Source organism: Gobius niger (genome assembly GCF_951799975.1).
Source record: "Gobius niger genome assembly, chromosome: 1".
In the NCBI taxonomy this organism is placed as follows: domain Eukaryota; kingdom Metazoa; phylum Chordata; class Actinopteri; order Gobiiformes; family Gobiidae; genus Gobius; species Gobius niger.
In genome coordinates, this window is record NC_136852.1 from 65,588,378 (window position 1) to 65,614,344 (window position 25,967).

The 25,967-nt window shown below is 40.9% G+C and overlaps 2 protein-coding genes across 3 annotated transcripts in view; one reads left to right on the forward strand and one right to left on the reverse strand.

The window, feature by feature from the left end:
* The window catches only part of hsd17b4 (hydroxysteroid (17-beta) dehydrogenase 4), a 35,638-nt gene extending 22,556 nt beyond the window's left edge, over positions 1-13,082 (forward strand). Inside the window, exons 17-25 of the mRNA XM_079553992.1 lie at positions 2,011-2,114; positions 2,204-2,269; positions 3,977-4,046; positions 4,185-4,291; positions 5,399-5,485; positions 5,566-5,649; positions 5,759-5,897; positions 7,877-8,004; positions 12,474-13,082. Of these exons, the coding sequence (XP_079410118.1) occupies positions 2,011-2,114; positions 2,204-2,269; positions 3,977-4,046; positions 4,185-4,291; positions 5,399-5,485; positions 5,566-5,649; positions 5,759-5,897; positions 7,877-8,004; positions 12,474-12,563 (875 nt within the window). The 3' untranslated portion in view covers positions 12,564-13,082. The remainder of the gene's footprint in view (positions 1-2,010; positions 2,115-2,203; positions 2,270-3,976; positions 4,047-4,184; positions 4,292-5,398; positions 5,486-5,565; positions 5,650-5,758; positions 5,898-7,876; positions 8,005-12,473) is intronic.
* A 3,777-nt stretch (positions 13,083-16,859) lies between these two features.
* Positions 16,860-25,967, reverse strand: part of dmxl1 (Dmx like 1) — a 40,025-nt gene continuing 30,917 nt past the window's right edge. For both annotated transcript variants that reach the window (XM_079553912.1, XM_079553911.1), the window contains 7 exons: positions 24,737-24,797; positions 24,122-24,249; positions 23,551-23,628; positions 21,656-21,747; positions 21,445-21,497; positions 20,565-20,782; positions 16,860-17,309 (listed from right to left, as the gene is read on the reverse strand). In XM_079553912.1, coding sequence (XP_079410038.1) covers positions 17,076-17,309; positions 20,565-20,782; positions 21,445-21,497; positions 21,656-21,747; positions 23,551-23,628; positions 24,122-24,249; positions 24,737-24,797 — 864 coding nt within the window. In that variant the 3' untranslated portion in view covers positions 16,860-17,075. The remainder of the gene's footprint in view (positions 17,310-20,564; positions 20,783-21,444; positions 21,498-21,655; positions 21,748-23,550; positions 23,629-24,121; positions 24,250-24,736; positions 24,798-25,967) is intronic.

Genomic DNA, 25,967 nt, shown 5'->3' on the forward strand with positions numbered 1-25,967 from the left:
TATACAGTCTCTTGAGTTTGGTCGGGCTCTGATCTCTGCTGACAGCCGTCTATTGTCTGTCGCAGCAGGATTCTTCTCTGGGCGTTTTTGCTTTTCTATCATTTTAGCTCCGTGTAAAGGACAGATATGCTATTGCAGCTCAATGTGATGTCTAAGGAACATCTTAAAGACTTTTAATTTTTTTTCTTTTTGGATCATGTGACTGCAAATTCTCCTCTGAAGTTTTGGTCAAAGGTCTTAATCTTAGTGGGACTTCCCTGGTTTAACAAAGGTCGAATAAAAATGAGACTAAATAATGCCTAGAACCTCTCAATTTTTGACTGGGAATCGAGCAATAAGTAATTAGGTTAAATAGGCCTTTGTTTTTTTCTGTCAACTTTGCAACAATATAAAGTGTTTCTATCCGTTAACCTCTTAACACCCACCAGAACTGAGCACATTTTCTCCAGTTTGATTTTATCAAGAAGCTTTTAGATGTGTGTAAAGCCAGAGGAAAAAAAACAGAGGATGAAAACACAACAAAAAGGTGTGAAAAGAGCAACAAAAACACAATTGAAAAGTGAAGGAAAAGCCAAAAAAGAGCCACAAAATTTCAACAAGCAACAATAACACAATAAAAAGTGACAAAAACACAATTGAAAAAAATACAAAAAACAGATAAGAAAAAGACAACACGACAAAAATTAGACCACTTTTGTCGCTATTAACTTTCAAATGAGGCATTGCACTGGCCTGACTCTCCAGTCTAGAAGCTTTTAGACTTACAGCTGAACTGGAGAAAATGCACTCGGTTCAGATGGGGGAGGTTAAAGGAATAGGCCGTTTTTACATACTGAGATATGTTCTTACCTTAACTTAGACGAGTTCATTTGTACCTGTCTGGTCTTCACGTGTTCCCTCAGTCACGTAAACACAGCACAGACGGCGTTAGCATTTAGCCTCTCCTTCTCTCCTCTATAGCTCCTAACAATGTGAAAATAGAAGCTACCAAGCTCTTCCACGTTCTCCCTATTTAAATATGGTTACATGAAGTTTTACACAATAAAGTGTACTTACACAAAATTAAGCAATGTGGATTTTAATAATATCAGGAGCTTGGTAGCTTCTATCTTCACCTTGTTTGGAGCTATAGAGAGGAGAGGAGAGGCTAAATGCTAATGCCGTCTGTGCTGTGTTTGCGGGACTGAGGGCACACGTGAAGACCAGACAGGTACAAATGAACTCGTCTAAGGTAAGAACACATCTCAGTATGTAAAAACGCTGGCCTATTCCTTTAAAGGGGCTAGATGCAAGTTTGCCATTTTATACTCACTACTGCCACCTCAGGTCATACGTGTAACTGCAGCTTCTATATTAAACTTGTGCATGACGGCACAACACCTTTTTGAGTGACAGTGCAGGATTTTAGAGGCAGTTGTGGTGAATAGATCTTGGCTCATTCTACACCTTAGAACATTGTTGGAACATGTAGGGGGAGGAAAATACTTAATTTTAACATATTTAAACTCTGTATAGTCCCTTTAACACTACACAAGTGTTTAAAACTAGACTCTGTATAATGTCAAAATGCAACATATATTCTTTTCACATTGAGCCTAATGCTCACGATCAAAACAATTTGTCAGTTGTCGGAAAAAGGCCCTTGATCCACAAAATCATTTTTTGATAGGTGTATAATAACAAAACAAATATGGCTTTATTCTGTATAACACCATTTCCTATACATCCTTTTTATGCTGTCTGACACAATTACTAAAAGTGAACTGAGACTTTGTGTTCAACATTAATAATACATGAGTAGCAGTCCATGGCATCAACAAAGAGTATTTGCAACATTAATAGTATCCACACAAGGACCCAGTAACAAAGCAGAAAAAAAAATACTCAACAGGTGCTTATTATATAAACTCTGAACAGTGCGTACGAGCTGGTACTTCCCTAGTTTCTTTGTGCTTTCAGATTAGCTGGTAAAATATATGTTGTACAAATAAACTTTTCTCCCCTCTGCAGTGCATGCATACAATGGCGATGAGCTCATCTGCTACAACCAGTATTCCATCTTTGTGGTTGGCGCTGGAGGCTTCGGAGGGAAGAGGAGCTCGGACAAAGCCAGAGTAAAGCCTTTCACACACGTAGCACCACAGTCCCAGCGCGCTCTGTGTGCACCCATTTAAATATGTTTATTCCTCCCTCCCTCCTCCAGACGCCCGTGCCTCCGCCCCAGCGCGCTCCAGATGCTGTGGTGATTGAGTCCACCACCAGAGACCAAGTGAGTGTGTGCGTGGGTTTGCTGCAGAACAAATCAGACACATTGATAATGTGTAGGTGGAAATGCCGGACAGAATGTTTGCAGTCTGAACGCTTATGGCACAAGTATACAAAAACACTACTGATAAAATATTCAACAGTATGTTTCATTTGGAGAGCTTCATCATGACGCAGTAGAAATATAAAAGGAACCACCATCTACGCGCTATTCAGCTTTTGTAAAGTAGTGGTTTACTAGTAACAATGTGTGTTTGGTTTAGTGATTTATCCTTAATCAGTGCGTGTTCTGTCTGTTGATGCCGTCTAAGTAGTGATGGACGAGTGAAGCCTTGTAAAACTTCAAGGCTTTCCTGGCAAAACAGTTTGGTAAGGTTTGAAGTTGCAGAGCTGTTTCGTTCTGTTTGAACACTGACCTCTTGTGGACAGACTTTATTATTGCGAATTCTCATAAACATGACTGAAGCACCAACACCATCGTGTGGAAGAGAAGTTTCATACGTGTGGCGGTTTTATTATTTGCAGCCTGATAGTGATGTTTGAATGATCAAATCAATCATAGGCTGATAAATAAGAGGAATTTTCTCTGTACCGCGGGTCTGTGCTTCGCGGAGCTCCAGTGGGCGGGGCCGACTCAGTCACATGTGGCTCTGCTGCCCTGAGGCAGGACATCAATATACAATCTTTTTATTTAATTCGGTCAGAGCTAATTCAGCCACTATTTCCTGTAGCTGGCGCTCACCTGGTCAGCCATCCATGACTCATTTTGTATCTCTTCAAAAGCAGGACTTTGTAAAGAATAGGAATTTAGTCTGATTTATTCATGAACGGGGTTAAATGGGAACTGGGGGAAATGCCACACATTTATTTCTCACTAATGATTTTCATCACAATTATGGACTAGAAAACATCCGTGCTTTCGCGTCTCCCCGCTCAAGGCAGCTCAGTGAAATGCTCTGAGCCAATGACCCGCTTTGAGGCACTGATACACTCACAGAATGAAGCACTTTTTGAGACAAAAGACACTTCACTCACGTGACCAGCTGTTACCGAAACAGGCTCCGACACTGTGCTTCGAAGCAATCTGCTTTAGGAAGAGCGATACAAGCGCCAGGGTTTTTTTGCCCATCACTACGTCTCAGGACAAAACTCTTCTGGTTGGACACACCTACCCATACATTTTGTCACTACTGGCGAAAATTTTACACACATTACCATACAGAACATAAATGACTATATATTTTTTTGTTTTTGGCAAATGTATATGAAAAACGGAGGAAAACAGAGATGTGAATAATTCCTGGTACCTCCTGTTATCTTTTTGTGGCCTTCATATAATCTTTAGAGTGGAAGCAGGGCATTGGTTGGATCGCGCAGCGTTATTGTTTAGTTTATTGTGCATAATGAGCCATGTGCTCTGGTGCTTGGAAACCTTTTACAGCCTTTACCACTGCTTCTACACTGGAACTTGGTATGGGTGGCCACTCTGAGCCCATTGGTTCGGACTGGAAAGAAATGATATCAGAACAATTGTATTGGTGGGCTCAGGATGGAAGCACTGTATCCAAATGAAACGATATACAAAACATTGAATTGCCGGGAGTCTTTTATGAGTCTTCCAAGCTGCCTTCATAATATTTTGAAGCCGCGTGCATTGTGACTGAGCTTATGAATTATCCATCTATTCACTGCTGTTCTCTCCACGGACCAGGCAGCCTTGTACCGTCTGAGCGGGGACTGGAACCCCCTTCACATCGACCCCAGCTTTGCGGCCATGGGAGGTGAGTTTATTCCACCGAACTATCCTTAAAACTTGTCTTTCCACCCTCCAACTTTCTGTGGGGATGTTTTCTGGTCAAATGATGTTTTGATCTCATTTATACTTCATGGTGTGGTGCTTTAATATGCTCTTTGGTCAGGCTTCAAGGAGCCCATCCTGCACGGCCTGTGCTCGTTCGGTTTCGCGGCCAGACATGTCCTCAAGCGGTACGCAGAAAACGACCCCTCCAGGTTTAAGGCCATCAAGGTGGGTATATTCATTTGAGTGCGTCTTTTTGGGAAGCACGAGGTAAATACGCTTATTGCTTGGGTTTGAATGAAATGTTTGGGAGATGAGTCATGTCCATTGAATATTTACACACAAAGGGGGAATCAAAGGACTGTGACGCAAGTATTGGCACAAATTCAACTGAGTACCTCCTGGAATTGTTATATTATGAAGAAGATCTTTATTATGAAGAAGATCTTTATTATGGGCACTTGTTGACATATATTTTCAGAAATAAAAGTAAAGTTGCCTTAAATTGGTCTAGTCTGTGTGGGGAAAACACTTATTTTAGAGCCAGTAGTTGATGATGTTGGCACGTCCTCAAAATTCATGTGGCTGTGTGAATTTGTTTAATCGCCATGGCCAAAGAGTACACAGTAAAATGTCAAATACGTCACAATGTTTACAAACAATACCTGACATTCATGTATCAAATATGTGAAAATAAGTCTCGTACTTTTGGTCTTTGTATGAACTGTTCTTTGTCTCAGTACTTTGGTTACAAGTCTATTAAAGGGGGGAAATAATATGAGGGATTATGATGTCCCTCTTTATTTAGTTCTATCTGTTTTATATACAATATTGCATTTTCTAGCCAACAAAGTGTAAGACAGCGAAAAAATGTTTTGAGATTACTACCAAATAACTACAAAAAAAAACATAATACCCCTCTTTTAGAGAAATCGTATAGCACCACAGTCCAAATAACAGCGGTCGGGCAGGCCGGCTTCCATCAGTTCAGTCAGTCTCCGGGTCATGGGTTGGATCACAGCTGACCCTTCTCACCCTGAACACGGACTATTCACTGCTCTCCCCTCAGGCAGGAGGCTACAGTCCACTCACCGTACCTCATGCCACAAGAACAGTTTTTTCCCTCCGTTTTTATAGTTTATTATTTATGTAAGTTATGTGTCATATGTTTTATGTTTCTTGTTGCACGATCGACTGAAAAAAATCCTAGTTGTGAACCTGTTCATAATGACAATAAAGCGACTTTCAGTATTTGGAAAAGCCTAATGCATTATTATTATTATTATTATTATGATTAATAAATTATTCTGATGATATGATTGTCTTCTCGTCCAGGTTCGTTTTGTTAAGCCAGTGCTGCCCGGACAGTCCCTCCAAACTGAAATGTGGAAGGAAGGCAACAGGATCCACCTACAGTGCAAAGTCTGTTTCTCAACATTAAACAGGCTATTTACAATTATTAATTTTCTCATCCTTAACAACGTCATTTGTTCTTTTATTAGGTAAAAGAGACGGGCGCTGTAGTGCTTGCCGGAGCCTATGTAGATTTACACCCTGCATCAGGAGCAGCTGTGGAAAGTCTCCAAGTAATTCCACTCTAAACTGCTTTTTGTTTCCCTTTTCCAAAAAGTTTCTCCTCTGGTCTTGCGAGGCGGTTGTATCATCATTCACACTTGGATTGCTTCTCTTTTGCAGACAGGAGGGCTGCAGAGCGAGCTGGTGTTTGCCGAGATTGGCCGGAGGATTAAGGACATGGGCGCAGAGCTGGTCAGAAAGGTCAACGCAGTGTTTGGCTGGGAGATCACCAAGGACGGCCAGAGCGCCTCGCAGTGGAGTAGGTTCAATAATTGCAAGAGTCTGTCCCAAAGGTGTAGTGGTAAAAATGTGCTTTGAAATGGTGTGAAATCTGGACCAATTTGTGGTGCTTAGGCTTTAAATCTGGGGTACCTGACCGACTGTTGTTATAGACTACATTTATTACCACCACAGTATGTTGTAAACACAGCAAAAACAGACCTTGTTGCAAACCTTAATGTTTATTGAACAATGGAAGATGGAAGTAGAATCTAAATTAGTGCTTTAAAGGGTTTTTCCTCAAACAGTGCGGTGCTTTAAACATGTGATTTAGCCATTTATCATTGATACAATTGCAAGAGAAACATGGCTTATATTTTGCAGGTTAATAGTGAGTTGGTGACAGACAGGAGTTTACCTGCTCAGACAAAAGTAGGATCCTGATGATGCTTTCTCTGCTGCTCCTCTCGACCCTCCCTAGAAGGTTTACTGTTGTCTGTTTGTTCGTCAGCTGTCAGAGACTTGTCCGTGCCTTTGCAGAAGTGTAGTTCGAGTATAGGCAGATTTTTTTCCCCGTCTCGGTGTCCGTTGGCCAGAGACTAAAGCCATAATCAATCAAATGGTAGAAACCACCCATAACCTAAAGAATGGAATCTGTGATCTAAGCCTACTGTCGGGTTCTTGAGCAACACACTTAAGCCTCGTGAGTGAGTGAGCGGTGATTAGAGAGGTCATAGCCAGTCAGTCTAGCCCAGGGCAGTTGTATAGTAGCTGAGTATGAAGAGTAAATGAATAATGCATGAAATGTCATTTCTATGAGTGTGTGTATATGCGCTTTGTAAGATTATTATTGTAAGAATTCTCAAACATCCAAGTAGATAAAGTTACAACGTCTGACCAAATCCACTGGTTTGTCCCTGAAATGTTGGCCATTTATGTCACGAAAATGTCCAGCTGTATCGACATAATGGACTCTGTTAAGACTATTATAGAATATTTTTTGGTAGGAATTTGAAATGGCATTGCTCTCAAGTCTTGGTGCACAGTATAAGATCTAAAACCAAAATTGTGAGAAGCAATGACTTTGTTGCTTGATTGATTCAGCATTTACACCTGGACTAGAAGATCCACCTTTCAGAATGGGTTATGATCATGTGTTTGAAATTATGACTTGAGCTTTAGCATTTTGTTAGGAGCAACCTGATTAACAAATGACATCACCTTGAATTGGCCTTATTACAGTATAGTTTTATTTCCTCAGACCACGTTCAAGTGTTTGTTTGCAGACTGGATAATATATTTGCAGAGCTGTTGCCGGAGCGCCTTAGATGACCCTCATTTAGACTGCTGCACTCGGAAGTCCATTTGCTTTAGCGCGTTCCTATTTACACTTATCAGTCGAGTGACGCTCAGCTGGTCGTAAAGGCACACGTAGTAAAATACTGGCAGCAAGTATGAAGGTGACAAGCGATCGTGCCCCTGATTGGCCTCTAGCTAACAACGCGCCAAATTACACGGGAGGAGCGGTGGTATTTATGGCTGAGTAAGTACCGCCGTTGCTGGGTCGTGTGTAAGTTACGTCATTAATAGAGTTCGGGAAAATCCACAGTTACCATGGAGATCTACCATGTTTGCAGCTGTTAGCATACATGTTCCATAGATTAAATACATCTAACTCACTGCGGTGCCCAAGTGTTTTAATGTGAACAATAACTCCAGTATTTTTAACTTTTAAAATCTGCATTAGTTTATAATTGCTGCTAATCCCATGATGCTTAGCGATATGACATTGCTTTCCTGAAGTGAACTCTATAGAAACTAGTCAATACATTTGGGTCACAATTGCCTACTCCTGTATTAATTTAAGCCTTGCAGCAGAGTGTGCAGGAACCTTAACTATAAGGAAGTCATGCTTGCAGCCTATGAGCCTTTGTCAGGCAAAGGCAGGGAAAGGAAAAGCAGTGTGTTGGTAAAATGCTCATGATTTATTCTGCCGCCTGCTCCTGTCTCTGCCTCCAGCCATTGATCTGAGGACGGGCAGCGGCTCCGTGCACAAAGGGCCGTACAGCGGAAAGGTGGACGTAACCTTCACGGTGTCCGACGAAGACTTCATCCAGGTGGTGCAGGGCAAACTCAACCCACAACAGGTAATTGACAAATATTGATTCATTCATTCACTTAGCCGTGCCGCCAGAATGTCATAGTGAAATATGAATGTGGATGGGGGAAGAGGAAAATCATTTTGTTCTCCCTCCGCCGCTGGACCATTGATCTTTCAGACTAACATTTGAGAAAAGTGGCTTATATCTTTATCTTGTGTAAAAATGTCGTCTTGTACATTTTTAATCGCATCGAAAGAGGCTTTGAAGTTGATTTGAATATGTAACGACGTCTGCTTCAGATAAAAAGGGAAAGTGATGATCTGCCCGCTCGGTTCAGGAAGCCCCCGATTCCTAATCAATGGGCTCTACTTGTTATGTCTGGAGCGTCCCCATCCTTCACTGGGAGTGGTCACAACTGTACACGATTTATATTCTTCCCGGAGCCCCTTGTATTGATCTGGGGATGCGTGTGCAGGCGCGCTGTAGAAACTCTAAAGCCTAAATATCCCTGTCAGGGTGTTGACCGCTCACTGTCAGAAAGAAACGATGCAAAAACAGCAGCTGCGAAGATGCAATTGGACAGGTGAGAAAGAGGTCTGTGTTGGAGCTTGTCTGGGGTCATCAAGTTGAAATATGCAGACGCTTTGTTTATTGTAATACTAAATAGTCACACTTTGTACAGAGCCTTTTACCAATGACACGCAGACACTTCAGTATTTTCCTCCTGTATAGTCAAAAACGTATGTGCAGTTACTTAAAGGGGAAAGATGCCATTTTATACTCACTACTGCCACCTCAGGTCATACATGTAACTGCACCTTCTATATTAAGCTCGTGCATGACGGCACTTCAGACCCGAACGTTTTGAGTGACAGTGCAGGATTTTAGAGGCAGTTGTGGTGATTAGATCTGGGCTCATTCTACACATTAGGACATGGCTGGAACATGTAGGGGGAGGACAATACATAATTTTAACATTTTTAAACTCTGTATAGTCCCTTTAAATCAGTGGTTTCCAACATTTTTTCCTTGATGCCCTTCCTGCACATGCTGAAGTCAGCATAAAACATGGCCCCAAAAATGTAAAGCATAAACATACTTTCCAATAATTTATCAAAGCATAAAAATACTTTCCAAAAATATTTCAAACAAATAAACTGAATTTGGAGTGTTTTCTGCACCTGTACCTCTGTCATATTTGAAGATTTTCAGCCACTTAATTTGCTGAAATAATATCACTTTTAACCTCACCCTCTGACCAGACAAAGCTCTGGCCCCTTCCCTTAATCCCAGGGAACCACAGATTTAACACATTGAGTGCAGCGCTGTTTTTGGGATTTAGCTGTAGCGTGCTAACAATCCAGACCATTTTTCATGGTATTTGTAGCACCACAGCATATTCTATGTTATAGCTATGGACACATGCGATGGCTCGTTTGAAAGATGAGACTCTGAGCTCTCCGGAGGTGGTTCCTGGTTCCTGAGAAATCTAAGCTAAACAGAGGCTAGTTTTGATCAAAATCACTTTTTCCCCCCCTACAAACGGAGATAACGGGGGTTTTATGAAACACTCACCTTTCTGATTAAATCCTGTCTCCTCCTCTCTGGACGGACACTAACGTTATGGGAAGAGGCACATTCCTAAATATCTCCATTTCAAGTCAGTTTTCAAGGACAACATTGTTGACATGTTTTGAAACACCGCGTGTCATCGATCTCCAGAGAACGAGAGAGAAATGTCGGCTTTACAGCTGTTCGCTACGGAACACCACACCCCCTCAGACAAAGAAAAGAAACGCAATAATATATATAAAATGTCCAGATCTTGACGTTTCACAAGTTTTTGATTGTCATTTATTTCAGTTCTGTTCATCACAGAGATGCCATTATCACACATAAGGTGTATTAGAGTGTCTAGTTTCGTAATTTAAAATCTTTCCGTTTTTGGCACTCAATGTGTTAAATGATTGAAAAGATCCGCTCTTAGTGATGGTTTCCCTGCTAAACTTTTCTTTTTGACACTGTGAGTGAGTTATTGTTGTATATTGCCAGTAGTTATATACATTTCAAAAAGGCTCATTCAAATCATATTTTAATAAGCCTTATTGTGACAATGCGGTTGCCACAAATCTCAAGACATTATTGAATATCACTTCTTATCTTATGCTCATATTGTGCTGCCCGGTCAGTATCCACAGTATAGGACAGTTTCATGGATGACCGGACGGCATCAGCTGAGGATTCCCCATTACTGCGAGCTGCTGCACAACACGCGTCATTAACTGCCACAACACTGTTATTTGAGCACCAAGAACCAAAACAACCGGCAGGTGTTATGAAATTGAGAAAAGATATGCTGCAGGTGCAACAAGGATCATCATCACAGCAGAATATGAGTTCTACCACTATACTCGGTCTCTGCTCTTTTCTGATGTTCCTTTTTGGTGCTAGTTACAGTAAAGATAAAATAACTGCACTGTAATAAGTGCTGCAGACCAAACTTTGGTTTGAAATATTTTAATTAGTTACTACGTACTTAATTTTTTATTAATTTACATTTTTGGCAGAGATACTGGTGAATGAATTTGGTTTAACATTGTTAGTGGCCGTGAAAGATAGCGCGTTGGGGAGGAGGACTATCTGAACAGAGAGGATCATACTAAAGTCTGTATACATAGAGGCCTTGATAAAAGCCGAGAATATTCACGCATCTCTAAAAAAAAACAAATCACGTGTAGGCGAAACGAAATTGCGCTCGGATGTAACGCACCACCACAGCATTAGCTCAACGAGCTCAGAACCAGAGACCCATACGCTCGGACATGGACGCGTTTTCTATATGTAGAGAGAAAAGGACACTTACCGCGGGGAGATAAGGCTGAAGTGGCTGCTCCCGTCTCGCACGGAGTATTCGCTGCTTACAACAACAACCGCTGAACATCGAGCACCGGAAAGAGGTAAATGTACGGACCGGGATGTATCTTTCTGTTCAAAAACACTTCACTTGACTAAATATAGACTCTGCACATTAACGTTAACAAAAGACAAGACTTAGGCATTAAAGAAAGCCTTCTCTGTGGTCGGTGTGTAGATTCTGCAGCGCATCTTCTCCCCCGCGTCCAAACAGACCCAGGTCTGGAAAACCACCCAAAACTCATGAACTTATGCCCTTTTTGTTCATAGATCAACTCCAATGATTGGGCCGACTCTCTCTCTCTCATTTGAAAAGCAGCTTGAATTGAATTTGATTGATTTTGATCATTTATAGTTCAGGGTTTAAGATGTGAGAGATGTGTTCTTCACATGTAAAGTGCAATACAAATAAAATGTATTATTATTATTATTATTATTATTATTATTATTATTATTATTCAAAAGCGTTAAAAGTAATTTAATGAATTTTGTCTAAACTACGGCCTTAAAGGGGCTTTACAGAGCTTAAAAATGTTCAAATTAAGTATTTTCCTCCCCCTACGAGACTGTCCTCCAACAGAAAACGACACAAGTGGTCGTTTGTCTTATCCCTGAATTACGACCATATAAGACGTTTGCTAAAACAGCGCCCCAAGCTCCCATTGAGGGTATGTACATTACATTTAACCCAATTCAGAAACGACTTTATTTTACGTAGTGTTTAATAATTAATCACAAACTTGTAAAATTAGCCCCACGTGCAATAAGTAAAGCAGTCCCAGATCTTCAGCCCTGCCACACCTGTGGAGGAACTGAGCGTCCAGCTGTGCCAAAGGCTCTCCAAGCGCGCTCTGCGCTATTACCCATCACACCTCGCCAACCGCAGCAGCGGCTACCATTCACCACTCTCTTCATTTATTAGTATTATATGTGTAGGCTGTAGGTTATCGCCATTTCACTCACAACAACAGCGACACCAAAGCACAACTCACCATTGATGTCTTCGTGAGTCCTTCTTCTCCTCCATATGCGTCACTGCCAACTCCATATCTCTCCTGTCACTTCCATCTCTGTCCTCAAACGTCCTCGTGTCTCAGACTCCGTGTCACCCGTACGTCCGGTTCTTCGGTGACCGCGGCGAGACTCGGATCTGCACCGGGTTCCAGTGCGCATGATGCGGGGAAACACCTCTCGTCAAAGACGGGCCTCGGCTCCGCTGCTGTTCTCCACAAAGTCCTGCGTCTCTTTCAGAGTTCCTCTGGAGCACGTGCTGCCAAATGTCCTGATCAAACTGATGTCGTTAATTTCTCTGCAGTTTCGTCATTTAAAGATAAAACATATAAAACATCACAGCTATGTTTAGCTCGCGGGTTTTTGAGCTAGATTTGACAGACACGCGCTCTGTCCAATGAAAACACGTGTATCAGCTCGAGGGCGTTTGGGCAGGTGAGCCTGATTGGCTGAAGGGTCTGCTACGTCATATCTAGTAGTATTTGTTACTAATTATCATCATTATATTATAAACAATCTGAAATAAACTGCTGGGAAGATTTGAGAGCTTTTGTCTGGTGTGTGAGAACTCCTGTGCGTCTGTGTTTCAGGCCTTCTTCTCTGGTAAACTGAAGATCAGAGGAAACATCATGCTGAGCCAGAAGCTGGAAGTGATCTTGAAGGACCATGCCAAGCTCTAACCGTCCATACCCAGCTCTCCAGCAAGCAACAAAAGAAAAACACAATAATCATTAAAGTCTAATTCACTTTAATCAAATCCAGCAATTAAATACTGTTATTTGCAAAGTTGGCGTTTTCTCATTCCTTTCAGAACTTTGCACATCTGCCTTATGTCAAGAACTGAGATTAAGCGGTGTCCTCTTAATTCTTAAGTTATGCTAAAATGTACCCTTCTTAACAATGACTGTACGCTGTATAGTAAAATAAATGTTTCAAATCATGACTAATTGGCGATGGCATTGGTTCTGTGTACGAGACAGTTGCCTGAGGCCTGAGCTGCTCGGTAACGAGGATTTTGTGTGTTCGCTTGCAGCCACTATTTTAAGAGATAGTAATGAAGTCAAATGTCAGTACTGGAGCTTCGAGGCCAAACGCTTTTCTGTAGTTAATAATGTAATATGTACAGTCTCAGATGATATTTTCTTCTACGTTTATATTGTCAGTAATAAGATGCTAATGATGATTTTCTCAACAAATAAAGATGCTGATAATACTTGTGCCTGCCCTTTCATTTAGCTTAGAAAACATACTTTTTCAGAGTTCTATCAAGCCAACAAACAAACAAGAAGGTTGAATAAAGCACCTCCCACGTCTAAAAAGCTTACTGCATCTTAAATTTGAGCCCAAGCTAACTTCTAAAAATAACCTGCCAACAACATATTTTACTACCATCAACTGGTTTCAATGAAATACATTTTGCAGAACTCTCCAGTACGGATGCAAAATATTGTATTGCGATAATATCTGTATCGCAAAAAGCCAAAATGTATCGCAACATTACAGTCAACACATTTTCTTGCAAACTCAGCCAAAAAAAGTTTAACATTTCCTAAGTTAGTTACATTTTTGACACATTTTGCTGAAAAAATGTGTTAATTGTGATTTGTGTTTAACCAGAATGGACCACATATAACTGCAAATAAGTTACTTTATTTCATTTTTCGGTAGCCTATACAATTGCATTTGATTCTATCTATGCAAATATAGATGGCAAAAGCCAAGTTTTAGTAGTACAAAACCAACTATTGTAGCAATATGTAAACAATACCACCTGTATCTGCAGTACAGTGACTTTACCTCATTGATTTGTGAACTCAAAGAAAATGTTTAGCATACATGATGATTCAAGTCAGTTTTTAACTTCTACCTTTGATGATGTCAACAACCTTTGCAATAAAAGTTGGAAAAATGGAAAAGTTGATGCTGCAACGCTCTGTAAACACTGTTTCCTTAACTTTGCGAAAGGAGTGAAACAGCGCCCCCAATTTGACGCTGGTGGCCAAAAAGTGTACTGCATCCGTATTTACCATTGAGAATGAATTGTTACTTTGGGCACCCCTGGTTTAGTGGAACATCGCAATATTGCACAGCCGTATCGCATATCGCAAGTTACTTCAATATCGTGCTGCCCTGCTTTCCAGTACTATTTCATCCAACTTTTAAGAGTGTAACAAGATATTGAGCACATCCCTAATAGCTGTAGAGTACATGCATGCCGTACTGAGGCACCTGCATTGTGATACGCAAATGTCTAGCTATGGTCTTTATTCAGAACGTTGCGACATGCACTTGAAGAGACTAGATGAAAGTTGGTAATCTTATACTCACTACTGCCACCTCAGGTCTTATGCGTAACTGCAGTTTTGCGTGATGGCACTTCGGACCTGAAGTAACAACTTTTTGAGTGACAGTCCAGGATTTTAGAGGCAGTTGTGAATAGATCTTGCTCATTCTACACCATAGCACATGGCTGGAAGATGTAGGGGGAGGAAAATACTCATTAACTCAATAACATTTTTAAGTAGTAGTAGTAGTAGTAGTAGTAGTAGTTTAAAACATTTCCAATTCTTTGTGTGCAACATGACCGAAAGGGTTTAGGCTGAAGTGAAAACTTATTATGCCTAACCCAGTTTACAGACTTCCACGAGAGAAAAAACAAAACACAAACATTAATAATGAACAATATCAAGTGTCAAACAGAGGAGAAATAAGCATGTATCTGGAGTTAGTAACATACATCTCAATATTCCAACAAATATGTATACATACGTTTGTTTTATGTTAATTTAGTTGAAACTAAATCATGTCATTATTTTTTATTTATTTAATTTGATTTTTTTCTTACTTTATTCATCTTAAGCTTATATATTCTTGAATTTTAGTAGCTTTAGACAACTTTTTGAAAGCTTTGACTGTGTGATCTTCCAGGTCGTTCCACAGATTAACATCTCTTACAGAAACTTTTTAAACTGTATATAGTCCCTTTACTGTAAGAAAAGTCTAAAAGTGCACGCTGAGCTTATTCAGTACAAAAAACCCCTCCATTTTGTGCACCTATAAGATCTATTTTTTCTTCATTTGAAATACATCTTGTATTATGGACACTAGCACGATACGCGTCACGAACTATGTCGGGATAAAGCCCTACCATCCATATCCTTCATGCTTTGACAGCTGATCAAGTGTGGATAAGCTGGTCTCTTACACTTAGCCCACACTTTGCTCCTCCCAGGTCAGAAGAGACACGGTCCATCCTCCATAGATACTCATACAACCTCAGTGAGTGACTTTCAACATGGACGAGCAGCAGGTCTACTTCGAGCTCCGCACCATATCGCTAAGGAGGGCCCAGACACATTGCGGCAAAAACAGACAATAAGTTTATTCAGTTAATAGCTTTATTACATTTGTACATCAACTTTATACAATAAATCATTTACACAAGATCTATCAATTATAAAATTAGATTTCACATTTGCAAGAAAAAAAATCTCCACAATTTGGTGCTCTGATTAGAATCTCTCTTTGAAGACAAAAAAAAAAAAAGAAGCTACACAGGAATAGCATTTGGAGAATAGTAGCTTTCATAAAGTGTCTTGCCACGTCTCCTTTGGAGCTATAATCTGCGGCAGGAAGATAAAATGATTTCCCATTTCTGCAGGTGTGTGATAAAAGAAAAGCAACGGTGGTTTTATGCTCACCACCTCCAGGAGCGCGTCAAGAAATTGGCAACCGACAAAGTACCGTAAAGCTTAGTGATAAATCAGTCTATAGTCCTATGAACATATTTCATAAATACATGGCATCTGTACAAAGATCAGATTCTTCATAAAGCAAAAATAATGATTCAAATACAGTGAAATAAGGAGTTTACGGATCCATCTCGCCTCAATTTAAGTCAACAATAAAACATAATAATCTCCTCTCTACAGCAGCAAATTATACGAGCAGTTAGCATCCAAATTAGCAGACCTTATTCATTTTTCTTCATCATCATTTACACCATCTGCTGCCCGAGAGCGTTTTCAAAAATGGCAAAGAAGAGTTTTCGAGGCAGTTAAAAACAAACCAAAACATGGTCCTTGGTTCAAAGCAAATACAAGGTGTCGCGTTGTTATGTCGAATAAAAACATTTCCACCACAGAAAGCGATTAAAACTGAGCTATTGTCCGAGGCAAACACTTCTGCTACATCTTATAAAGCACACAAACTCTTGACGGTTTTACAACGCTTCCTTGAATTAAAGCGACGCTGTGCAACTAGTTAACCTTATGGAAACAACTACTGTGCGGTAATACAAGTCATTTGAAAGCGCATATGACAGGTTTCCCTAATTATTTCTCGCTTTGAAGGGAAAAACGCCTGTGGTAAGTAATAATCACGGGGTGAAGGAGCAATATTAAAAAAGAAAAGTGAGCAAAAGTTTCAATTTTATATGTTCTAAGACATTAAGTGCCACTGGAAAAGAGAATTTCATCCTCACAATGTATAAAGCTAAAAGAGTCAAAATGTGTAACCTGTCATATGCACTTTAGAGGATTAAGGACACTTATAATAATAATTACAGGTGCCATAGAGGGAGAGATAACATTTATATAATATATATATCAATCTGAATACCAAAGCCTACCTGTATTAGCGTATGTAGATAAGACAACTACATATTAATCTATGTGCAAATATCTGTCACCTCCGATTCAACAACACTGCTTTCTACCAGCCTAAAAGCTCTAATACAAAATGGCTCTGTTTTTATCTGTCGTTTTGTTCATTAGAAAAAAAGTGGTCCTCAGCTGCGTTCAAATAGGCTGGCAAGTTTAGGCGGAGCACCACGATGCGCCAAGAGTTAATAATAGATATGATGTGCTTCGTACTCCTACTGCTAAACTTAAGCACTGTTGTGTTTTATGAACCATTTCAACACTGCAAAGGGGATGTGACGGAGGAGAGCTTTACCTGCATCGAAGATCACGATTAGCTTTATTCTTATTCTATACTGCATGTGCAAAAAAAGGCAGTCGTCTTCAAAAGATCCATGTGCTGTTGGTCGTACCCTGTGGCGATTCAAAATAAACAGATTGTGTAACTTCTTTCAGTGTTCGTTCACATACCGAAGCATGTTGCACACGAAAGTCTGTGTATCCTAAGTATCAGTCCGTCTTCATGGTTGTGGCTCAAATGCGCACTAGGCTTTAAATGATGAACTTGACGTGGTTCTTGAGGTTGCCGTGGTTGTTGTCTGCGACGCTGAAGCGGTTCGGGAGGAGCCTCATCTTCATGGTCCCGTCGGCGCCGCAGGAGAAGATGTGATTGGACGGTCCCACCTCGATCTGCATGACGCCCGTGCCCAGGTTGCGGAAGAGCGACTGGCGCGCGTGCTCGTTCGGGAAGTTGTAGAGCAGGGACTGTGTGCTGAGGCTCCACACCTGACGGGGAGCAGAGACACAACAGTGAGACGGAGATCGAAATGCACTGCTCAATGGATTTGGTTGGAAGAGACTGGATGGAAATTAATATAGTCTTTGCAGATGACAGTTCCGGCTTCTTGCAGAGGTGGCAAACATCGCCAGAGACGCACAACTATGGCCTCATTAAACATTTTAGTGCAAGACAGCTGCATTTATGCGTATATGACCTTGTATGACCGTGTTTCCATCACCTAAATGTATTGAATTTAGCGAATGAACGTGCCATGTGATATTCCTTTTTTCAATGCAAATATGTACTGCCCTTACGCTCAGCTTTTATAGGATTTTAGTTGGATATACGGATGTATTGATACGCATTTTGTGTGGATTTAAATACTGTTTATACTTTTTGTGAATGGATTTAGTGGGACCCCAGGAAGAATAGCGACAGCATGACTGCGCTAATGGTGATCCTTTCAATAAACAATAAACCACTGTGATGGAAAGTGAAGACGCCATGCTGACGCTGGTCACTACAAGGTCAAATACACACAAAAATCGACTGTTTTTTCCACATAAAAAGTTGCATAATGCACCCTTAAGGTTCCAAGGCCTAAATAAAGACGGTGTCACAAGAACCTCTTAACCTCAATATTTTTTCCAGTTTGGCTTTACTTTATCTTCTTGAAAAAAGCGTCAAACAGCAAAAATAATGCGAAAACAAGGATGAAAAAGTCAACAAAGCGACAAAAACGTGACAAAAAAAGTGACAAAAATAGCGCCAAAAATGTGACCAAGATCGTTTAGATAAAATATATGTCTTTTCATTAGCACATAATCTAATGTTTTATTATAGCATTGTGTTTGTTATTTTACCTGAGAGCCATTATTAGTTCGTAGTTTGATTAATTTTATTTCAGCCATTTGTTTTTGAAGAACTATGTAGGCTAATGTTCCTATTTCTCACGGTGTGACCCGGGCGGGGGGTCACGAACCAATTTACCTGTTATAATGGGGGTTGAAAAGATTGAGAACCACTGCTCTAGCCTATAGACTTGAATATACCGCCCAAGATGAAAAAAGTTTGTACACCCCCGAGTTTACTCTTACCTCAAAAGAACATCAATGTGCACAAAGGTTCTTTACATTTAAGACAAAAGCGTGAGACCAACTGCTGGATTGAGCATTAAATTAAAGGTAAAGTGCTTTTATTGTCACTAGACAACTGTAAAATAAAACTGTAGATCAGATGGAGGGTTGGTCCTGAGCCGCTGTGACTGTGGCTATTTTGGACCAACTTGACCAGCATGTCTGGAGGTAGGGGAAAGGGGCAGGGGCGGATCTAGAGGGGTGGCATAAGGTGGCAGCTGCTGGCCCCAGTAAAGGTCTTTCCACTGCATTGATATCAGCCGCGTTTTGTCCTTGTCTGGAATTCTGGATTCTAGTGTAGTCATCAACCTGGAACTTTATAAATGCATTGTTTCAAGGACTAGATTAGTTGCAATCCAGATCTTCAAAGCCTGATTGATTTAATTGTTTTTTTTAGGCCTGTATTGATGTGATGTGATGTAATTTATTATTTATTTATTATTATCCCTGACCCTGCTTGCCAGCCCATGATTTTTTTTCAAGATCTGCCCCTGGAAAGCGGAACATGCAGACTCCACACAGGCAAGAGCAGTAACCACTCAGCCCCCGTTTCATGATGCTCGAAACCTTGCATTGACATGGAACCATTAAAAAATACTTCACCACTGAAATGAATATTAAACCTAAAGATTTAAAATAAATACTTTAGAGTGAGGAGAGTTCTGGGACAATAAACCAAAATAATAAGCACCTATTTTTGTTTTCACCTTTGAGTGAACTTGCTGTGCGCTTCAGCAAGTCTGAGCGTTTATAAATAACTGACTACAATGAGCAAATGCAGCAAAACCACCAATCACTTTTCCCAGTGTTACCTACACACCGGGGCTCGAGACTAAGTTAATACAAGTCTCCCTGCTGTGGAGTAGGAACTGTGCATGGATCTAGCGAAACCGTGACGGAAATGAACACTTGCAGGTGAATAATTTAGCAAACACGAGATCACGCTGAAACAGGAACTCTGTGGCGCTGCTCTCAAATATTTGCTGCTAATTCAAAGAAGGAACAGTACAAAAGGAACATCTCCGCCTGTTTTATTCGCTCCACAAAGGCTTCATCCGCAAAAGTTGTCAAGTCATTTTGAGGCAGACAAACAGGAAATTTACAGGAAGCGTACGCGGGGTGCTCCTCTGAGACCTGGCGCGCTTTGAGCTGCTCTTATTGTTCGATTCGCAGTCACAGCCCGCGCGCATTATTATTTGATAAGGCCTTTTCTATACTCTGAAGTCTGTTTGTTTAGGCTAATCTCACACTTCCACGCTCCAGTTTAAAGGCTCACATAAGGGCTCGGGACCGATGTTTGGATTCTCTCTCATACAATTATTGACTGGATTAGTACCACAAAAGTTTCTACTGCGTAAACAAGGAAGTATAGTAGTATAGTAGGATGTTTAATTACTACACAGTTACAGCCTGATTTCAAGCAGGGCTGTGCAATTAATCACGAATCAAATCTATCCGAGGTGTCTCATTTGGCCAATTGTAAGCATCAGAATCAGCAGAAGCAGATATTGTAATGAAATTGCAAATACTCTCAGCTATGGAAACATATTACCTTGTTCTATCAGCCGCTACACAAGCTCCTTGACCCAATACACTCAAGCAAGGAAGGTTAAAGTGTCTGGATGTATATACGTCTCTGAAAAACACTTGTGATCCTCTCCACTTTCCCCGCACAATCCAGTGTCAGATGTGGAAAAATTACAGTATTTCCCTTTGCCTTTGATGGCGCTTCCTGTATCCTGGATAAACTGAGGAGCTATTTGATCACAGAATTGAAGCAGAGGCTGAGCGAGTCGCACTTGGGGGCCCGCTGCACTGTAGGACACAGAGACTTTCTCCTTCAAGCAGAGAACACCGGAGTCAAAACTTCCCACTGAAGCCATGTAAAATTCATTCTGTCTATTTCAGAAAAGTGCTTCTGAAAAGTAAACTATCTGGGGACCCCAAACAGTGCAGTGAAGACAAAATGAAAAGTTCCACCAATGCGTTTCACCACAGTATTTGTATAGATTAATATAAAGTAAACAATTGCAAAGATGTTTATTTTCAAATGATCATCACCAAACCCATGGATAGTTTCCAATACCAAATCAACAGCTCTGAACATAGGACAGAGGTAGTTACCTTGATGGTGCCCTCTGATGAGCCGCTGATAAAGCAGTCCTCAGTTGGGTCCACAGCCAGGGCTTTGACCGGGGAGTCGTGGGCCAGGAAGCTTTGCCTCTGGTGCCGTTGGAAGAGCTCCAGCACGCTGATCCAGCCCTTCCTCCCCCCAGTGATGAGCAGCTGGTGCCGGGGGGCCATGCACAGCACCGTGGCACCGGTGTCGTGGCAGCAGAAGGCTACAAGAACACAAGATGAGATAAGTACTGCCACTGCATTTCTATAAGAGGCTCCAAAGTAAAACGTTAAAGTTGGGTGTGTGTTTCTAAGTCTGGGTTATGATGCACACTCCCCGAACAGTAGGCGGTGCCGTGATGTACGGTTAATGCTCACCACAAGGATAAAGGTTTGTCCCCGTCTTGTCTTACAGGTGGTGAATTTGGGAACAATCATATTCATATCTTTTAAACCGCAAAATTGTTATTCAATACAATACAATAATCCTAAAATGATTTGTACATTAATATTTGATCAGATGTAGTTGTACATTAATATTTGATCAGATGTAGCTGTACTTTTACTCAAGTAATGTAACCACTGGTTGAAATCAAAGCAATCAAACATTGAAAAGGAAAAGATTTGTGAACAACTGATTTATTTATGTAGAGCTCAGTCTTCAGGCAATTGCCAGTTGGGGAAAATAAAAACTACTCCAGAAATTGATGAAGGAGCTGAAGTATGTGGGCTTATGATCACCATGAGCACTTAACACAGAAATAAATGTGCTGCACATATACCTGAACCTGTTGCAAAACCAGACACTACTCCTGCCCTTTCAACACCTCGGTAGTCCTCATTAGTCCTATTCCACTTGATAGCATGGGCTGTAATGGATTCTTACCATGTACCAGGCTGTTGGAAGGTGTGACCAGTGTGTCCCACACACACACATTCCTGTGGAGACACAGCAGATTGGATTAGCACGATCCCCTTCACTACATTCAACTATTAAAGGCGGCTACAGTTCAGTGGAGTCAAAGTCTTGTCCAATTAGAAATGACTGGCCTCAGGGGTGCACAGAGTGGGGCGTCCATGTTGGAGCTAACTCGTACCTGTTGTCTGTGGAGAGTCCAGCCGTGGCGATGAGCGACGAGGAACCCAGGAAGACAAAGTCGTTAGCCGTCTTGTTGTGGCACTGTAGCGTCTGGCACAAAAAGAAACAAAGATGGTAAAATATAAAGATATTAGAGTTGAGCCAGGCTTTCTAAACATCTTTTTTTCCTGTGTTTTTTTTTGTTGCTGCTGATTTTGCAAAGGAGACTAAATAACTTATTACCTTTTTTATTACCTTACCATTAGTAGCTCATTATATCAGGCAAAAAATAGGTAACTGATTACCCTTTGTAACTTTTGTTGGTATACGAAGTTTGGTACATGTAGGTGCTAAGTGGAGATGTAAATAAGTATCATATAAAAATGCATTTTGCTGTCAAAATATCGCCTTAACAACGCAAATCAATGTCAACGGCGTCAATTTTTATTATAGTGGAGCAGCCAACTGACCTGACGCTACAAAGCTGCTCTCCTCAGGTCAGTAAAAAGCTGTCGTCTTGTTATTTTAGCCTTTCTAACCCAACCCACCTGCACCCCAAGTTTGCTGTATATTTGAAAAGCCCGATAGGAGTATTAGAGTATTAAAATGACAATTCAAGGGGCATTTAGAATAGATAAAAATGTGTGATTCATTTGCAATTTAACTATGGCATTCATGAAATTCATTGTGATTAAATATTTTCATCGGTTGACAGCACTGGGTCTTTGAAGTTCATATATAAACCTGGCTATGTTCTTTTAACATGTGAATCAACTGTAAAAAAAATAAATACAAAAAAATAAATAAAATTAAATGCCTGCAGGGTCACTACTTACTTCATTAATGCGTCTCGTCTTTTAACGCACCTCACAGTATAGGAACATCATCTAAAAAACAGCTGTTAGGGCAGCTGGGTGAGGGTTTGCTGATGGGGAGCTAATGCCCTTCAACTAGCCCGCTCTAAATCCTGGCTTTTTAACGCACTACACTATGCAGGGCTTAATTACTTATTACATATTATGTAATTCATTGTAAATAAAAAAAAAATAATAACAAAAAGGAAGCAAGCAAATTGTTAACAAATTAATAGGCTACTATATCGAGGATGGAAATGACACCTGGGAAGTAGATAAGGATAATATGTATAGTAATGTGCCTTTTAACACAAAACTAGTGACTTTCAGGGAATGTTGACTTTGTTTGGCATTGATTGATAACCATCTGTAAGTAACTAATGATCGCCGTTTGTCACTTGCTTTGTACCAGACATCGTACATGTAACGAGAGTGTTGTTGTAGTTGTGCTTCGCTTCCGTTTCTTTTCATTTCTGTTAATTATATGAACATGTCAAACAGTGCTTTGCAAGTGTGGTCCGAGCCGCTTTATACTGTAACAGGTTCTCCTTTGCTAACGAGGCAAATCAAAATATGATGTTGCTAAATATATCATCGATAATGTGTAAAGTGTGTTGTGTATACGTGTGTATAATGTGTTCCATGCACTTTGTTCTGCAATATGTTCTTTTGTACTACTGTTGTTTTATTGTAATGATTTCAGGGTGGGCGTTCATAAGCTTTTGCTTTGGCCAACTCAGCCTCTGCCTCTTTACGGACATGCTTATGTGAGTGGCAATTCATGCATTCTACTTTCTTCTGAGCACACAAAACACATGGATTTCCTCTTTGGAAACAGAGGGGAGTGAAGGTGTTTATGTATGATAAATAATACATCAAATATCAGGAAAGAGAAAAGTCTCCAAAAGATGTCAGGAGGGAACGACATTAAAACAGCACTGGCTCTTTCTGCAGTGGCGACAGTAACCGAGGGGTCAGACTGACGGAGAGCCAAGAGTAAACAAAGCCACATCTGAATGTATTAGTCAGAAGAGAAACTGCACAAAGTGTATTTCTTCACCAGATATGGTTTCGGCGCAGCTCCACTCGTGTTGGTTTGCCATAGGCTCAAACCGCCGTCTGCGTCCACAATACCGAACTGCAAAAGAGACGAGAACAAAACAGAAAACTTCAATGTTCCTTATTGTACTTGGTCTATATTGTAGGCTTTATTCAATACATGAGAGAATGTTGTCAACTTTTAGCCAGCCCCAGTTGGTGGCTTCCCGTTGCTTGTTGTTTGGGAAAACACACAGAGCGATACAGAAAGAAGAAAGAAACTGTTTTGCTGTGTGGCTGGTATCTACAGTATTTACATAACGAAATAAAATGCTTTTTGGGTATTTATATGAAGCAAATTTCCCACCTCCAGCCTGAGAGATAAGATAATGCTGGCACCGGAGAGGCAACATTAGAGAAGATTATTAGCTTGAGGCAGGAGAGGCAGGGTTCAGAGTGATATATGCAGAAGCCAAACTCCCTACTGATGCTTGTGCGTGTATGGGAGAGCCAAGTGTGAAAAGCCGCGTCGCAGTAAAAGCCTATTTGGTGTAGCACATACAACGGGTTCAGGAAGTGTTCATTCCCCTAACCTTGTTCCCCTGATGGCTGAATCGTATGCGGGTGACTCTGGAGTTCCCCGGACTCCTGAAGCAGATAATTTGCTGAGAATGGCCCCACTCGAACATCCGCACGCTGCCGTCCTGTGCGCCCGTCAGATCTGAAACATGAAGAGGAGAAACGCAGAAATCACTTCACTCACCCGAGTCCCGACATGAGCTTTTTGGTTTCTCTCTCTGCTCCCAAATCCATCTGTTGTATAATTAATCGAGGACATGGTTTATTTCACACAGGCTTCAGCGGTCGCTCTTATTAAAACCCGCTGGGGCCTTTTTTCCGCCCAAGTAGCTCGCGGCTCGCTCCCCACAAACTCCGGACTTAGATGAAAACACAAGCTCATGAGATGGTGTGCGCTCAGGCTTGGCTTAATAAGCAGCAACATTGGGATTGGAAGGAAAAGCCAAACTCCAGAAGAGTCTATTTTTATGGCGAGTAAATGTAGACATAGATAAGTTTCAGGTTGTTTATGGAAAGCAACTCGACCACCATTCAGCCACCTGCTGCCAATTTGAAACATCAGAGTTGAACGGCGCCGATATGAGACAGACATTGTTCAAAGTGAGTGACAGAGCGTGGGTAACACTTACAGTAGGGGAGTGTGGGATGGGAGGTCATCCTTCTCACATTGTTGATGTTTCTCTTGATCATCTGGATGGACAGGAGGACATATTTATTAGGACGTCTGCCACGGTCTCCATGTATAATGAAGCACTGTGCAGTAGGCTGTGCCAGGGGCTGCAAAGTGTGATCAAACCCAAATCACAAGTGGAATGGATGCAATTAGGAAGGCGCAAAGGAGGCAATTATTTAGTTCTTGGGGAGTCAACCTGTCAAACCCTGTAGTTTAGACCTACTACAGCAGGGGTCTCCAACAGGCGGCCTGTGGGTCGGATTATTCAATCTGGCCCACGACTTATAGAGCATAAATTCCTGACTATGTCAAAATAAAAAGTAAGAAGTTATGAATTAAATAAAATAACCAGAATGTTTACTCCAGCTACTAGGGGACAGTTTAAATAAAAAAAGGAAAGAATTCCAAACGTGTCCCGTAGGTCACTAACATAATAAGAGATCAGGACATAAATAACACATTATAGCCATGTGACAAATGGTCATTCTGCCCCAGGCTGTGGCTACAATAGAAGCTTTACCACCATTGCTTTCGTTTATGGACCCCAGCAATACATTTCCGATATATTTTGGCCCCCAGGGAAATTTACTTGGAGACCCTGTACAGCAGGGTTGACAACGTGGTTCTTGCATTTCAGCAGTTTATAAATCAGTCTGGATACTCCTACACATGTTTAAACTGTGCACCATAAACTAAAAATTAAAAGGTGCTGTACCTGATTTTTTTGTTTACAAACAATGAAAGAGGGAGTGTCTTGCGGCTAAAACGTCCAAATTCTTGACAGGGATGTCATAGAAGTGCCTGCAAGTTCATGAAATTGATACTTTATAATGAGATGCAGTGTTTTTTCTTTAAACTTCTGAGTTTAAAATATACTGAAGGAGGACAAAACAAATTTGTAGCCCACTAATATTTATTTTTAAAAAAATCTGGTCGATTTACCTGTACAATATAGGGAAAAAATGCCATAAGCCGTAGCTTTCTATCACCTTTGAGATTTGAACTACTACTGTATGTGTGGCGGGACTAAATCCTAGGAACTTGCATCTCTTCTTTCCCTTTGGAAATCTGCACTGGCAAAACCGGCAAAGATAACCGACTTCTTTCATACCTACATAGCTACAAGTGTCAGTAATATTAATGTAAAATCGGCAGAGATATCCACTGCAAAGATTTTCTTTCATTTA